Source organism: Formica exsecta, unplaced genomic scaffold (genome assembly GCF_003651465.1).
Source record: "Formica exsecta isolate Colony F162 unplaced genomic scaffold, ASM365146v1 scaffold26, whole genome shotgun sequence".
Taxonomy (NCBI): domain Eukaryota; kingdom Metazoa; phylum Arthropoda; class Insecta; order Hymenoptera; family Formicidae; genus Formica; species Formica exsecta.
Window position 1 is genome coordinate 947186 of NW_021849866.1, and position 16328 is coordinate 963513.

The 16328-nt window shown below is 35.5% G+C and overlaps 4 protein-coding genes across 5 annotated transcripts in view; 2 read left to right on the top strand and 2 right to left on the bottom strand.

Moving 5' to 3' along the window:
- Nucleotides 1–21: 21 nt before the first annotated feature.
- Nucleotides 22–3740, top strand: LOC115236658 (BTB/POZ domain-containing adapter for CUL3-mediated RhoA degradation protein 3). Its single transcript, XM_029809246.1, has 4 exons — nt 22–534; nt 756–1068; nt 1340–1538; nt 1612–3740. Exons 1-4 carry the CDS (start codon nt 372–374, stop codon nt 1801–1803), a joined length of 867 nt encoding a protein of 288 aa, XP_029665106.1. The 5' UTR covers nt 22–371; the 3' UTR covers nt 1804–3740.
- Nucleotides 3741–4192: 452 nt separating this feature from the next.
- LOC115236657 (probable protein phosphatase CG10417) lies at nt 4193–10653 on the bottom strand. Its single transcript, XM_029809245.1, has 6 exons — nt 10402–10653; nt 9525–9801; nt 8552–9362; nt 8339–8456; nt 7724–8179; nt 4193–7517 (listed from the first exon to the last, which is right to left on the bottom strand). The coding sequence occupies exons 1-6, from the start codon at nt 10510–10512 to the stop codon at nt 7278–7280; spliced, it is 2013 nt and encodes a 670-aa protein (XP_029665105.1). The 5' UTR covers nt 10513–10653; the 3' UTR covers nt 4193–7277.
- Nucleotides 10654–11643: 990 nt separating this feature from the next.
- LOC115236780 (heparan sulfate glucosamine 3-O-sulfotransferase 5) overlaps nt 11644–16328 on the top strand; it is a 41166-nt gene continuing 36481 nt past the window's right edge. For both annotated transcript variants that reach the window (XM_029809464.1, XM_029809466.1), the window contains exon 1: nt 11644–12131. The gene's annotated coding sequence lies outside the window, so the exon portion shown is untranslated. The remainder of the gene's footprint in view (nt 12132–16328) is intronic.
- On the bottom strand, nt 15224–16180 carry LOC115236781. The gene is made up of 2 exons (XM_029809468.1): nt 16084–16180; nt 15224–15885 (listed from the first exon to the last, which is right to left on the bottom strand). The coding sequence occupies exons 1-2, from the start codon at nt 16088–16090 to the stop codon at nt 15383–15385; spliced, it is 510 nt and encodes a 169-aa protein (XP_029665328.1). The 5' UTR covers nt 16091–16180; the 3' UTR covers nt 15224–15382.

Sequence of the window (16328 nt, forward strand, 5' to 3'; positions counted from 1 at the left end):
TTAGTTCATAATAGCAGTAGCTCTACGTGTTGATAATGAGCAGTAATGAATGAGAGAAAATGGAGCGACGTGCGGACACGTTGAGATCCGCGTCTTTTTCGCTTTTTCTATGTCAGCGAATATAAAGCGGCCAGCTTATCGATCGCTTATTGATGTCACATCGAGCACGCTCGTGAACCGCGCGTCGTCACATCATTTCATCGCGAAAGTTTCCTTAGATATCTGTCGCTTATATACACATACGCAGCATTCTTGATTATATCGACAAAATCGATATACGGTTGCTCTACGGTCGCGCGTCGTCGCGTCAAGTATCAGTGCTGTCAGTACTCGGCCTCGGCTCTGCCAGGTTCACTCGCCAAAAGTTCGTTATGTCGGGCGAGCATAAGACGGTAATTAAATGTCCCTCGGAGTATGTCAAACTGAACATCGGAGGCTCGCTCCATTATACCACGATAGGCACTTTGCAAAAGCACGATACTATGCTACGTGCTATGTTTAGCGGTCGCATGGAAGTGCTCACTGACTCCGAAGGTGAGGCATCTTACTTTGGGTTGCAATAATTTTGAAAGTTTTTAAATCGATAAACTATGCAAAGCAGACTAAAATATATATCGATTTTTTTCGCTTGATTCTTGAGAACAAAATGATGAGCTATTTCATCCTCTAAGAATTTCCTCCCCCAAAAAAAAACGCTCGACTTAATATTTTATTTGTACCTTCCGATTTACATGATATTTTTCTCTCTGTCATAGGCTGGATATTGATCGATCGGTGCGGCAAACATTTCGGGACAATCTTGAATTTTTTACGGGACGGTTCAGTTCCATTGCCGGAAAGTACGAAAGAAATGGCAGAGTTATTAGCTGAAGCAAAGTACTACTGTATCAGTGAGTTGGCTGAGTCGTGTGAACAAGCGCTCCTTCGGAAAGAGCGCGAAGCAGAACCCATCTGCAGAGTCCCCCTCATTACTTCTCAGAAAGAAGAGCAGTTACTCATAAGCAATACTACTAAGCCTGTAGTCAAGCTACTTATTAATAGGCATAACAATAAATATTCTTATACGAGGTAATATAAAATGCCGCTTGACAGTGGAATATTATAATATTTTGTTGATTTTTATAAATGTTCCTTAGCTCTTACAAACGTAAATTAAAGTATAATGACAGACTGACATAATGTAGAAGCAATATATTATCTCTTGTATAATTTGTAGATTGATAATATTCTAAATCCATAAAAAATGATAAGAATCAGCGAAATACATTACTCATGACATAGCTATTTATTACTATTGCAATTATAAGCCCATTAAAGAAAATTAATCTAATTTTTACAGTACATCAGATGACAATCTACTAAAGAACATAGAATTATTTGACAAAATGTCACTTAGATTCAGTGGTAGAGTGTTATTTATCAAAGATGTCATCGGCTCAAGTGAGATTTGCTGTTGGACATTTTACGGACACGGTCGTAAAGTGGCAGAAGTCTGCTGCCATTCAATCGTCTATACGACTGATAAGAAGCATACAAAGGTAACATCAGGCGATACAATGATATAATGTTCAATCGTTGATATCAGAATTGTGTAACAAACTATGCTTTCAGGTTGAATTCCCGGAAGCTCGAATATACGAGGAAACATTGAACATTTTGTTGTACGAGCATCGAAATGGTCCAGATCAGGAGTTGATGCAGGCGACGTCCTCGCGCGGCGTGGTACCCTGCACGTCCGACGAAGAGGAGGGTGAGCGTTCAGGCTTGGCTCGCCTTCGCTCCAACAAACAAAACACCAACTGACCCAGTCTTGTTCTCCTCAGTCCACCGCATACCGCGATCCTCAGCGTCGTTCGTTCTTTCAAAACACGAATCAATATAAAATAAAACAAAACAGGAAGTATACCAAGCACAAACGCCACATGATACTTGGTTATCACCTGTCGTTCGAGTCTTCTTTTTTTCTTTTCCCCTTTCGTCTCTGTGCGTGGAACACTAGAGGAAACCTAGAGTTAAACTTTGATCGGACTATCATCTCGATACATTTCTCTTACATCACAATCTTAATTTCGCGCACAATTATGTGCTCTGATTGTTGAAAATACATCTGTAAGAAAACACTCATCGACCCCGTTATTAACATAAAATGGAATGACAAATTTGTCTTTAAATTTTTTCGTCTTTGCTATACTTGCTATACAAGCGTATTTATAAATGTATATAAATGTGCAAATAAGAGAGAATGGCATCTTTTATTAATTTCATTCTATAAATCATATAAATGTAAACGCCCTACGCGTTTACTATTCATGTGCCAAATTGTTACATTAAATCTATGACAGGAATAAGTCCAAGTTGCCATTCTGCGACTGATAAAATTATTTATGAATTTATACTCTATAACAACTTTTAAGCAGTCATTTAGATTAATCAAATTTATGAAAAGATTTTTGTGAAAACTAGAACTGCGTTGTTACTTGTTGTATAAGTATTATTATTTTATTATTCTCATTATCATTATCATTGTCTCGTCATCATCATTATTGCATTATTATGATTAATTGTCATAATTATTAGTTACTATTATTGCTTATTATTTCTACATTATTGTCATTACAGTAAAACCCTCTTGTGTTTATATATATTTTCTTATAAATTTGCATAATTTGATATTTCAATAAATGATTAAAATATATTGTGTTATTTATTTTTTCTGTAAATCTCTAGAATACTATTAAACTGCTTAAAGGGTGATGTGGAGTACACACTGCCATTAAATAACAAATCAAAAATAATATCATTTAGAAATGATTTTAAGGAGACGCGTTTAAACACTCGTCTTTGTTATTTCGATTGAATTAGAGATATTAAACGTAAAAAATGTTAAATTACATATGTTTAAAGCTTTCCAGCTTGAATAAATATTACAATATAGTAAAATCCGGATAATTTTGGTATTTTTTCAGACTATTATTTACCAACACTATCGTATCACTTTTATATCATAATAGCTCACGTGACAACATGCGCAGCGTCATACTTAATCTCATGTACTCATTTGACACTCCGTATGAAGGGAGTACTCGAATATTTCCCTTCTCCAGCCCCTAGATTGCAAAAGTTATCCGGATCTTACCGTTAGTATATGTGATATAATATATCTGATTTTGAATAAACGAACTTATTTTGAATTTTTTATTTTCCGATGTCATTTCAAATATATATAATTTACCTGCTGTCGTAATTGATATAGCGACTATAGCGATCATTATTCTACCCACTTTCACTTAGGAATCTCTCGAGTGACATTTGGAACCAAAGCGTTTCGGAAATCAATGCGAATAAATATTTACTGACCATAAATATGACGATGGAAAACTATAATTTTTCATTTTGCGATAGAGTAATAATAAGAGATAAGTTTGCTCAATTTTCCGAAAGTGTTAAATGAGTAAAGATGGAATGTACAGAAACAATTACAGGCTCTGTGTGATCTATATACTGGCATAAATATATTATATATTAAAATATACAAAGAAAAAAATATATGTATATATACCATATATATTTTTTTGCGTGTTTTTTTAAAATACGATCTGTAATCCCCTCAAAAAATTAATAAAGGGACCACTTGTATTGCGCGTTACATGCCTGCATTGTAGAATTCATTCATATCTGTAATATGTATGTTATATATTGAATCGAATATATCTATGTTGAATAAAATAATTTATAAGTTTTCCTGTCCTTTTTATGCGATTTTATAAATAACCAATTGTAAGAGATTAAACAGATAACAAATAATAGGATATATATCATGAAATGTACCCTTTCAAAATTTTAAAAACTACGAGATATATTACAACATTACAACTATAAAATCAAATAAAAATGAGAAAGATACTTTTATTACAATATAGAACATGATGCATTCGCGATAACGAACAATGTGAATTTTAGACAAGTGGCAAAGCTAATTCTACACATTATACAAAGTCAGATTTATTCTGTTACTTGTTTAAATACATTTAATAAAGATTATTTAATGAAGAAATTAATTTTATTACACGCAAAAAGCAGGCTTGAGCATATTTTTGGATCATTTATATGCTTTAGAATATAATCCATTTTTCTCAGACAGGAGGAAAAAATGAAAAACTTGAAAGGAGAGAAAATAGAAATAAGAGATTGATTCGAGTGTGACATGTATTATGAAACAAGGTATTATTATACATAAGTGTGTATATATGATGGAGTTTGCAGTTAAAGACAGTATTTGGGGTGCAAACCTTTCTTCTTGAGACGGAATCGAATGTACATACATATGTTGCGGAGGTTGTCAACCCCTGAATTGGAAAGGCACATCAGTTCTTTCTGGATGACACTAGAAGTACCGCACGTCTAATATCGATACGCTACTGATCACCTTGCAAACGGTGTTTACATGAGAGTATCGTGATTGCTTCTGCATTTAACTATAAATAATATTTCTTCGATAAAATTACTGTCTACACTAACAATCGCGATTACACATGAGCATCGACAGAAGAATATATATTGGTGGAAAATGTCAGATATCGCAAAGATGTCACTGGGCCGACTCACTATTTTCACATTTCTATCTTCTATATTCATCTCATAGAATTTTAATGTAATTTTATATGAATTTCTACAATGTGGAAACACAGAAATGTCTCTTTCTGCGATCGAATCATGAACCTCTATACAACGTGAAAATCTTAGTATGTAAAAACAAAAAATAAGATACTAATGACGATAGATTTTTAATTTGTTCAAATAATATTGCCTATTTACGGTTAATGTATATTAATCGTGTAATGCAAGCTTCAATAAAATTTGAAAGCATGCGACGAGTGTTGCAACAAACGCGCATGTCAAATAATTTAGCTTTTAATTTGAATAAAATCGTAATTTTCTTAGACAAGAGTTTTACAAAGACACTGTGTCCGTGCTTAACATGCGCTTCATCAATCTATTCGTATTCATGGGTAAATATTGGATGGAGGAGCGTGATGTAGGCATATTTAAGTATATCTAAGAGCAAAAATTCGCAATTCTCATCTAATTATTGTTGAAAGTAATGTATTGACTTTCTTTTCAATAAATTATCGAATCCCCCATTATTTTCAATAGCTATACAAGAGAGATATATTTGCTCCCAGACATAATATGTTCTGCCTTCTATTTTGTGTCAGAATACTACAAGTATTTTGCACTTATTATAATACTACAAACATTTCACTTTTATCAGAAAGAATTTTGCAGCTATGACGATGCTACGGGTACTTTGCATTTATCAAAGTACTACAAATATCGTGGTAATCATATTTTAAATTTATCATAATTTTTTTTATACCCCACAACTATAATGCGTTTGTCAAATTACCACTTTCAGCTCTGCAATTGCAATCCTTTGCACAATACAAACGCTCTTATCGTTTTCTGAAAGCTCTACAATACATCTATACAATGCTGTATAAATTTACAAAAAACACACTTTTGACATATGCGAAATTCCGAATTTAGATCGTTCTAAAATACACAGCACTTGACGTAGTTTAACGCGAGTACATCTTTTTTGTATTTCTTTAACATTATCATTAATACAAGATCACAAATTGGTAACGCGTTATACGCAATTGCCTTAATTATATAATATAGTTAAGTTTAAACATCTTAAGGCTATTCGCACACCCATCCATTCAACCACTATATACCCAAGGATTCAAAAATAAATTCTATTTCGTAAAAATAAAGAGATAATGTATTGACTTACAAATAGAAGTTTTATATAGTCTACATTTATAAATATATACATTTATACTATGTATGTCTAACCCCTAAAAACTTAAGGAATATACTTTGTAAGTGCAGCTGGAGCAGATGGGATGATATATGGAAAATTTTTTTATCTGATTATCAAACACAAATATGTAATGATCTGATGATCGAACTCAAATGTATTGTTAATGTATAAACATAGGATATTATTGTATAATAATCAAAAAAAATTTTACAGTTTGAAATAAATATTGCAATGATACAAATATATTTAATTATTTTAATAATTTAATGTATAATAAACTTATTTAAAGTGTTTTTATTTCTCCATTGAAAATAAAATGTATTGAATATATTTTGAAAAATAATACCTTTTATTACCTTTTTTATATGTGTTATATACTTATTGGATACAAAGAAAGTAAGAATATAATGGATTATATGTATACAGTAACAAAAATTGTATTAAGATATAATAGAAAAGAAAAAGAGAAAAACTTAAATGGAATCTAATTACTTTCTACATGCAAATTTTCATCAGTATCATTGCATCATTTATATGAAATAATAACAGATAATAGATATATGATCTCAGTTAATAAATGAAAGGATTATGTATGAAATTATATTAAAAGCAACTACAATTTATATAATAACGTGTTACAAGAGATTTATAGCAAGTCTTAAAACTTCCAGAGAGAGAATAATTGTATTATATATTTTTTTTATGTATTAAGAATATTATATCTTTCATATTTTTTATGTCAGTAAATGCTTGTGAAGAAATGGACGAGACTTTTGTGTGAGTTCTATCAAGATTATGTTTTCTATTATTAGCGTTTTATATACACGACACAATAAAAATATTAGCCCGTATGTGTTAAATTACTTGTCAACAATAAAATGCAAGATCAGATCTCAGATTCAGAATATGGAATATAATTTATGACCAGTCAAAATGTTTACTGCGCGTCATACAATCAGAGCATCTTGAAAAAGATATGGAATCGCGTTACATTTTACAAATCTTTTTTCCCCTTTAGAGGGAAAATTTTTACAAGCTCAATCAAAGAAAAAAGAATCTTTAAATCTTTCTGCATGCATATAACCTTTCTCATATTTAGAGGCTATCGAACAATATTATGTAGTATTAAATAGATATATGCGTGAGATACAATCTCGAGAGAAAAACTGAAACACTCTTTATAATGATTTATTTTATCGTAATCAAAAAATAACTTATATGTGTGTCCACTAAGAAAACGACACTATATCATTCCCACGTGCTCCAATAGAGCAGTCTGTCAGCAGCAATCAACACATTAACACACCTTGCACTATTTCATGTGCCTATTACTGCATAACCCACCGTTTCAACTTTACATAGTAATACAAAGTGTTACATAATTTTACAATAACTCACATTAATTTGTCTGCTTCCGGAGATCAGTTCATGACACGTGGTGACTCTTGATTTATATAGCTGCCTCGGTCTTGGCGCGTTTACAAGAGTTTACTGTGTTTTCTTCCGCGATACACTCGTTATTTTCATCAACAGTTGGTGATATCGATCGCTTCTTGACGCATACCTCGGCAACGGTGTTACTTTTAACAGTTGCGGTCGCCGGCATTGTAAACTTAATTATTACGGCAGTCATATTATCGCAACCCGTTCCGTCACCAAGAGTATCCGGTGCAAGGCAATGATCAAATAGCTGAAACACATGTCAGATTTTTTATTTATATAAAGAGAATACTCTGAATTTTCTGAAGATGAAAAAGAAATATACGCGCCCGCAAAGATTGAAAAATCTTTTTTTATTTTACTCTAATTATCTAAGTAGAAATTAAATTGGCAAATAAAATTTGCAAAAAAAATATATATATATATATATATATAATGTAACGTGATTCTCCATACCTCTTCGCAGATTTTTGAGATGTTCTCGTAATTTTGTGATAAACGGGTGCGGACAAACTGGACAACGTTTTGACTGGTCATAAAGTTCCATATGCCATCGCACGCGAGCACCATAAACTCGTCTCTTCCTGGTTCAATCGTAATATGCCTTACGTCCGGCAAAGCGGAAATCATTTGTTCCTCAGCTGGTAATACCATATTTTGCTTATACGCGTGATCGCCGAGCGCTCTCGAAAGATTGAGACCGCCATTCACTCTGCCGTCGCCCGTTACTTCTCCACCTGCTTTTACTATACGTTCCATTTCCGGTGCGTCTTCGGGTTTATGATCCAAACTAAGCTCGACCGCCTGGCCGTCTCTGCATAAAACACATCGAGAGTCCCCAGCATTGGCTACATACAACTCGTTTCCTTTGAGTATCGCTACCACCGCCGTACATCCACTATCTGAACCAGGCTACAAAAAAAAACATTATTTATGTCTCCAAATGGAAATTTTCACATTTTTTTAGTCAACATACGCTCTTCTCTTTTCTTAATTTTGCTTTTATCTATAATAAATAAAGCAAGTTTCAACAAATCTCATAGAAAAAAAAAATCGAAATATATATTGTACCTTTTCTAGATTTATCATAATGTCATGATCCTCGTCAGAATCATCTATATCTTCTTCCTCGATTTCCTCATCATCATCGGTTTCGTCCTCGTCAATATCTTCCGTATCATCCTCCTCACTGTAAAGCGATTTAAGAAAAAAGAGATAATTTCGCAATTGGAAAACAATGCTTTAAAATCACATATTTATTCATTGAACAATGTAGTCCTATACCTTTCAGGGACACCATCGAACGTCTCGTCATTTTCATCATCGTCCTCGTCTTCTTCGGAATCGTCGCTGTCCTTTTTCAGTAAGCTTTGGTAAAGATCCACAGGTTGAACTCTTCTTCGACCACTGCTAGTTATCCGTTCTTGTTGATCTGCATCTCCATTTTCCACGGGAGTGCAGGAACTGCTCGATACATTGTCTCCTCCGCCCTTACTGCTGTCCGCATCTCCGACCCTTTTCAATTCCGCGCCATTAACTTCTACTTCGTTTGCATTAGACTCCGCGCATGGCGGCGTCTTGCCGGGACTCGAAACTTTCTCTTTCACGTCCTCCGAACTGTCGGGCATATCCATAGATTTGGCAGGTTCTACATCCGCAGTAGATCCCACTGGTGGTGACACATGAGCAGCATTACCATTGCTCGTCGTCGAATCCAGCACTTGTTCGGCTTCGTTGCTTCCTGGACATTCGGACTCTTTTTGCTCCACTGTGCTAGACAGAGTCGATCCACATGGTTGACTGGAACTACTAACGTCTGTTTCGTTTGTATTCCAGGCAGTCATAGTCGACGAGGACGACGATGGAGGTGGTGGAGATGGTGACGACGAACATCCCGCTCCAAGGGACGAACAGGTCGCTTTCTCTCGTTCCCTTCGACCTCGCAGGAAAGGACTCGCAAATGCGCGTTTACCGCACTTTTCACCTTTCAAGTTTTTTATATGAGTATTCAACATCTCTGACTTATACTTTGCCATTACTTGCTCCAACGGCATTGTCGCCTCCATACACAGATTACTAACATTCTCTTCTTCATCTATACGTAATGTAATGTACGAAGACAATCTTATTAAAGGTTTACTCGCGCATGTAAGTAAAAGAAATAAATTAACGCTTGCAAAGTGTGCAATTAGCAAGATTATCTGGATAATAGTATATCCCGTAATAATGCATATCCTTAAGATGAAAAAAAACGCACCAGATTCGTTGTCACCTTCTTTCTTCTCCGTCGTTGACGTTTCCGCAAGTTCATGAAGAATTTTGACTACCTCTGGTTTTGTGAGAGTAGCATCAAAACCCAAGAAAGCATCTTTTAGAGCTTGCCTGATGTCATCTCTTTTGTAAGCTTCCGTCTCTTTGATAAAGTCAGGAAGATAACGTGCACAATATGTCGCTACCTCGTGTCCTCCATGACCATCGTATACAGCAAACAGTGAACAATTGTCATCAAAATCTATGCAACAATTGTGCGCATCCTACAAATAAGCAATTGTAGTTAATAATTTCAATATTCTCGACAGGGTTTCTTCTATCATAGAAATTCTAACATTACAAGTCAATTCAAACATCGATAAAAAGTCTATTATTATAGAATTAAACTTTTGCTCTCTTAGGTAGCCGATTTATTTCAATTTGACAGTAAAGATTAGCGTCAATAAGTAAGATAAAACAATCACTACGCATACAGACAGTATTATCATGTAACAATTTTATCATTTATCATAGATATCATTATAATTGATATATTTTCCATACTATATATATCGAAGAAATATTGCTGATAAAATTATATCTATTTAATAAAAGAAAAATGCAATATCGACCAAAGCGTCGCCTGGATCACATTTTCATCGAGATATCTCGTCTATTGGCGCGAAAAGAAGCAAACGTGGTCGGCGAGTGTTAGTCGCGTCATACCCGGGGCTCTTGGGCGTCGTTGCCGGTTTCGCCGGGTCGCCGGTGAAACCAGGTGAAACGCGCGGCCCCGAAAACTCGCCGAAACCGGATAACGGCAACGGTGCGCGCGCGCGTTGTTGCCGCGGCCGTTGCCGCCGCTGCACGACGTTCCCGCTTACCTCCTGACTGATTCGCCAGCCCTGCATCGAGCTCGCGCCGTACGCAACATTTTTTCCCGCTTCGTCGCTTGACTCCTTCTTCGTAATCGGCTCCGACAGATAAGCTCCCATCTTTCGAAATACCGGCTGGCCGTCGTGTCGCTCCCGCGGCGTCCGCGCGTAATATATCGCGTAATATTACGCCAGAAAACAGAACTTTTGGCGAACGTGATATGAGCGCGGCGAACAGTCGTTAACTAGCCTCTCATGACCGGTTTGGCTTTCTGTTTTCCAGGACGCCGCTGGCGCCAGCTGGGCCATCGACACGATACGGCGCGCGCTTTCGCGCCAAACTTAAAGCGACGTGCGCATGTGGGTCGGAAACGCGAGTGCGACCGGATATGCGTGTATTCCACTCTATAGAAAAATAGTCATGGTCATTGCATTTACGTGCGTGTTGAAGCGTGAGGCGTATCCCGTATCATCGGTGATTTTCCTATTCGAAAAAAAGTACGTTTCTATTTTATACAAGATATATTATATTCTTTTATAATTCCCTTTAACGCATATTTATTAGAGATTAAACTAAAAAAATTGCGATCGATGTGGCATTTAATCAGTAATAAATGTAATAATTTCTTCGACAACGGTATGTATTTATTTAATATCAAATTTTAATGTTAAAAGATTTTTTCTTTTATAGCGAATTCGGTTCGATGTACTGATGCGCATTGAAAGTTATCGTAAACAAATTTACAATATAAACGTAAGTAATTAAAACATTAAGATAATTATGATAGTATTACAGTAAGAGTTTATTATTATTATATGTATTAAACAACAATAATAATTGCTCTTAGTATTAATTATTTTACCTTTTTAATTATTTATATGCCGTTATAAATTCGTGTATAATAACCTTTATGCGCGCTTGTATATCAAACTGAAATCGCTATTATTATATTTATTATATTAATTCACTATTATAACATTTGCTATAATTCGCTATTAGAAAGTCGTTGACGTGGAATATGCGAATTTAACGTCGAAACGTGAGGTTCGAATCGCCATTGAACGTTCCGCTTTTCGCGCCAGTTGTGGGAGGAGTGGGGGGAGGAGGCGTGCGCGAGTACAAACTCGTACAGGGAGATGTCGCGCATCCCCCACCACCGTACGCCGGTGGGGGAAAACAGGAGAGGGGATAATCGGAACGCGCGCGCCGGGCGCTCGCTCAAGCCTCAAGCCTCAAGCCCGCCAGTCGTTCGGCGAAGATCGGGAGGTTAGGTCGCGGGCCGCGTGTGTTCCTCGCGAGTGCTCGGCGCACCGCGACGGTCGTCGACGGACGTCGGCAGCGGATTCGCGGGCGCGAGATCGTCGCCGAGAGTAGGCGATTAGTAGTTTACTTTCCCCCCCCTCTCCCCGCACACGTCATTTCTCGCTCGCGGGCGAGCGTTCGTCGCTGTCGGGAGCAGCGGTCAAAGTCGATCGTTCTCGTCGTCGTCGCAATAACGGGGGCGAGCCTCTCTCGCTGCACCCCCTCGCTTCATCCCCGCGCATCGTCTCTCATCCCTTTTCAACGGCGTCTCGTTGTCGGTGCAGCCGGCTGTACCGCGTCGTCGGCTTTTACGTCGCCCGTGTGTGTAACATCGCACCTGTCATACCTGTCGATACGCAGCTCCGAACGGAGGCGAGGATAAGCCAACACCGTGTGCTCCCGGCCTAGTGACCTGACCTTGGATCGGGCCGACCAGGTATGTTACTTATGTTTATTTATGCCTGTCGCGCGATCGTTTCTGCGGAGAGAAAGGGAGAGAGAGAGAGAGAGCGAGCGAGCGAGCTATATTTCTCTTTTATTGACGTCCGATATATCGCGATGATGTTCGATTTGGTTAAAGCGGCGTATGACAGCAGCACGCACGCTGCTAATTCGAGGTGCTTAACGCGCGTACATGTTACAGATAAGAGGATTTGGAGCTCGCTTTTGGCGGTTAGGCTGAAGTTGCACCGAATGATCGATATTTATACATCTTTACGCGGTTTCTCGATCGGTTAAATGAACCGTCGTGTACATTGATCTAGAAGAGCGTTTTCGTTATTGCGAATCTCCTTGCGGTGATTATAAAATGATTGTTTAATCGAAAATTAATTGGAAAAATTTTCATGTATCCGAAGCAAAAGTTTTCTCTTTATGTAGTAATTATATCTTTCTATTAACTTGTGTTACGCGCGACGACCACAGAGTACGATTCGTGCATAAAATATATCTGAAAAGTTTACTCTGCGAGAGAACACAAGAATTCTTCGGTTAATGAGTATTATTAACTATGTATATGTTTGCAATTAAATTCTTTCCGTTTGTCCGTTATCACGCAAAGCCCGTTAGCGAAGCTATTTAACCGTCTCCCCCACCGAGTGCCGTGTCTGACTCGACGTTCCGTCGTCTACTGCTGTAGTTACAAGAGAACGTTTCTACTACTAACAGTCATTAATCTCTCTAGCCACGCAAAATATCGTCCCTCGCATAGACAGGCGAACGTTTTGCCATGTGTGAGTAAAATAATAAGAAAATTGACGACATTATATTATATATTTTAAACATACACATATGATTTTACATATTCAAATAGAAACTTGAAATTTAAAAAGTATATCATTCTTTGCGATGTTGAGTAATTACCTTCTTTTTTTTTCTAATAATATTTTTCTATTTTTTTTAATTCTATTGTTGTGTATAAGATTTACAAGATAGAATTTTAAGTTTTCACACTCGAGAATTAATCGCGAGTTAAATAAGTAAAATGATATAATACATAAATTATATTACCTTCTTTTTTTTTCTCTAATAATATTTTTCTATTTTTTTTTTTTATTTATTGTTGTGTATAAGATTTACGAAATGGTATTTTAAGACGTTTCTACACTCGGAAATTAATCGCGAGTTAAATAAGTTAAATGACATAATACATAAATTATGTTATCTATTTTTTTTTCTCCGATAATATTTCTCTATTTTTTTATCTATTGTTATGTATAAGATTTACAAGATGGAATTTTAAGACGTTTCTAAACTCGGGAATTAATCGCGAGTTGAATAAGTTAAATGATATAACACATAAATTATATAATAATACATCGCGTGCGCGCCGAAAGGTTTTATTCAATTTATTTTCGCGTTGCTCCTATTTCGCGACAAGTTGCGAAGTGCCATTGTAGCAGGTCGATGGCAAGTGTCCAAATGCCAAGCGGAACAAGCGTACGTAATCTTACAACATCAATTTTAATTATCTAGTTTGATCCCTTCATCTAGAAGTCATTATTTGCTCGATACAAACTGTTGCACGCGTGCGCCATTCAATGAATTCGCTTCCGATTGACTCTAACAATAAGTGATGAACAGTATTTTTAAATAAGGAACAAAAATATAACTTCAAAAATATACTATTAGAATATGTATTCTGCGTTTTTTAATCTTATTAGAGTAGATAAAGATCGCCATATTATATTCCAGTGAATAATCCTTTCTTTATCTTGACACTCGTAATATTTGGCGCAGTCGTGTTCGAAAGATTTTCAAATTTTCGTTTAAACAATGAATTCCGATTGACTTTAAGTGGTAAACAATATTTTCAAATGAGGAACAGAAATCTAATTCCAAGAATATTTTATTAAGAATGTAAATTTTGAAGTTTCTCTCGTTTCCTTCAAATTAATCTTTAAAAAGCAAAGGAGCGTTTATGTTGTGAAATTCTTAGTAATTGAATAGCAGTAGTAATTCCGCAACTTTTTTTAGTTTTTATTCTTTCATTATTCTACAATCAAAATTAATTTTCTCGTATCAATCGGAACTTTCGATTTAATCTCCCGACGCGGCTGATAAAATCGTCGCGGGATGCGAAGAGCAAATCATCAATATTCGTTTTCTATCGTTTTCAAAATAACTTGCAATCGTCCATGTATTTTGCGTTTTTGAATCTTATTCTTAGATAAAGATCGTCATACGTACTTCAATGAATAATCTTTTCTTTATCTCGACACTCGTAATATTTGGCGCAATCGCGTTCGAAAGATTTTTTAATTATCGTTTACACAGTGAATTCCGATTGATTCTAAGTGATAAATAGTATTTTCAAATGAGGAACACACAAATATAATTTCAGGAATATAATATTAGGAAAGTCAATTTTAAAATTTCTTTTATATTCTTTAAATTAATTTTTTAAAAGCAAAGGAGCGTTTATATTATGAAATTCTTATATAGTAATCGAATAGCAACAGTAATTTCACAAGCTTTTTTAGTTTTTATTCTTCCTTTATTTTGTAATCAAAATTAATTTTCTCGTATCAATCGGAACTTGCGTATTACATTTTTACGGTCGAAAATCTGATAGGAAGTTACTTTTCGATTTAATCTCGCGACGCGGCTGATAAAATCGTCGCGGGATGCGAAGAGCAAATCATCAATATTCGTTTTCTATCGTTTTCAAAATAACTTGCAATCGCCCATGTATTCTGCATTTTTGAATCTTATTGTTAGATAAAGATCGCCATATATACTCCATTGAATAATCCTTTTTTTATCTCGACACTCGTAATATTTGGCGCAATCGCGTTCGAAAAATTTTTTAATTATCGTTTACACAGTGAATTCCGATTGATTCTAAGTGATAAATAGTATTTTCAAATGAGGAACACACAAATATAATTTCAGGAATATAATATTAGGAAAGTCAATTTTAAAATTTCTTTTATATTCTTTAAATTAATTTTTTAAAAGCAAAGGAGCGTTTATATTATGAAATTCTTATATAGTAATCGAGAAGTAGCAGCAGAGTAATTTCACAAGTTTTTTTTTACTTTTTATTCTTCCTTTATTCTGCAATCAAAATTAATTTTCTTGTACCAATCGGAAAGATTTCCGAAGTGTTATTTACATAGAACGAAGGAAACATTTACGCTGTACGGACATATGATTTAATAAAGTTTCCTATATCCTTTATAATAATTAATTGCAATTTCCACCCGTCCGGCTTAGAACACAATCTTGGCATGTGGCGCTGAAGCACAATCCGCTGGAACAATAACGTAGCTGCTTCTCACCATTTATGCATTGATAGTATTGAGTACAAGTATTGTTGATTTCATGAGATATCTTAACCGATGGATAACCATTCTTCTCATTTCCGGGACAGTCGATGCAACCGGCCTCCCATGGCCAGTCGCAGTTTTGTGTCCATTTATTGAAATGCAATATTATCTCTTTTCCCTCGTCGTTTTTCCAACGACAATCAAACAGATATCTTTTACCCCAAGAACACTTGTAGAACTTTGTGCAATCGGTTTCGTGCGCGAGATGGACCGTGTCATTTGTGTCACGAAGTGGGCATTCTGTGGGAATTTCGTCTAAAGCTTTTTCCCGAATAGATTGAGATTTATCTTGATCGAAATCCCTGTCCGCGATAACGACGATCCAAGATGCCACGAAGACGATGGTGATTACGTGTATTGCTATATCGAATGAAAATTAGGTCAAACACATCAATGATAATACGAAATCAAATCGTAATTTAATCGAAAGGATATCAATTAATTATGTAAATTTTAATTGATGAAAAAGATTTTGCGAAGTATAATATTAGTGTCTCGATTGCTTAACTCTTTTTAATACTCTTATTATAAAAATATCTTAAGTATTTCAACAATTACCTTTCATCGTCTATTCAATCCGAACTTGAAGAGAGGAAAATGTCTCGTTCGTTAGTCAATCTGCTTAAATACGTGACTGACTAAAGTCAGGCGGATCAACTCTATAAGTACGCATCACCTTATCGCGAAATATTTATCTATATGATACATCTCTTTTTATCTATCTTCTGCTTAGATAATAGCTGAAAAAAATATAAGATGTTTATCATTATGATTAAATATGTTCACGTTAATATAATTATTGA

Coding starts and splice junctions, on each gene's coding strand:
- LOC115236657 (XM_029809245.1), bottom strand. CDS start 10,512: ATGGGAGCTTATCTGTCGGAGCCGATTACGAAGAAGGAGTCAAGCGAC. Junction 9,802..10,401: donor GCTGGCGAATCAGTCAGGAG/GTAAGCGGGAAC, acceptor GCTTATTTGTAG/GATGCGCACAATTGTTGCAT. Junction 7,518..7,723: donor TCTCAAAAATCTGCGAAGAG/GTATGGAGAATC, acceptor CATGTGTTTCAG/CTATTTGATCATTGCCTTGC.
- LOC115236658 (XM_029809246.1), top strand. CDS start 372: ATGTCGGGCGAGCATAAGACGGTAATTAAATGTCCCTCGGAGTATGTC. Junction 1,069..1,339: donor AATAAATATTCTTATACGAG/GTAATATAAAAT, acceptor TAATTTTTACAG/TACATCAGATGACAATCTAC. Junction 1,539..1,611: donor CTGATAAGAAGCATACAAAG/GTAACATCAGGC, acceptor CTATGCTTTCAG/GTTGAATTCCCGGAAGCTCG.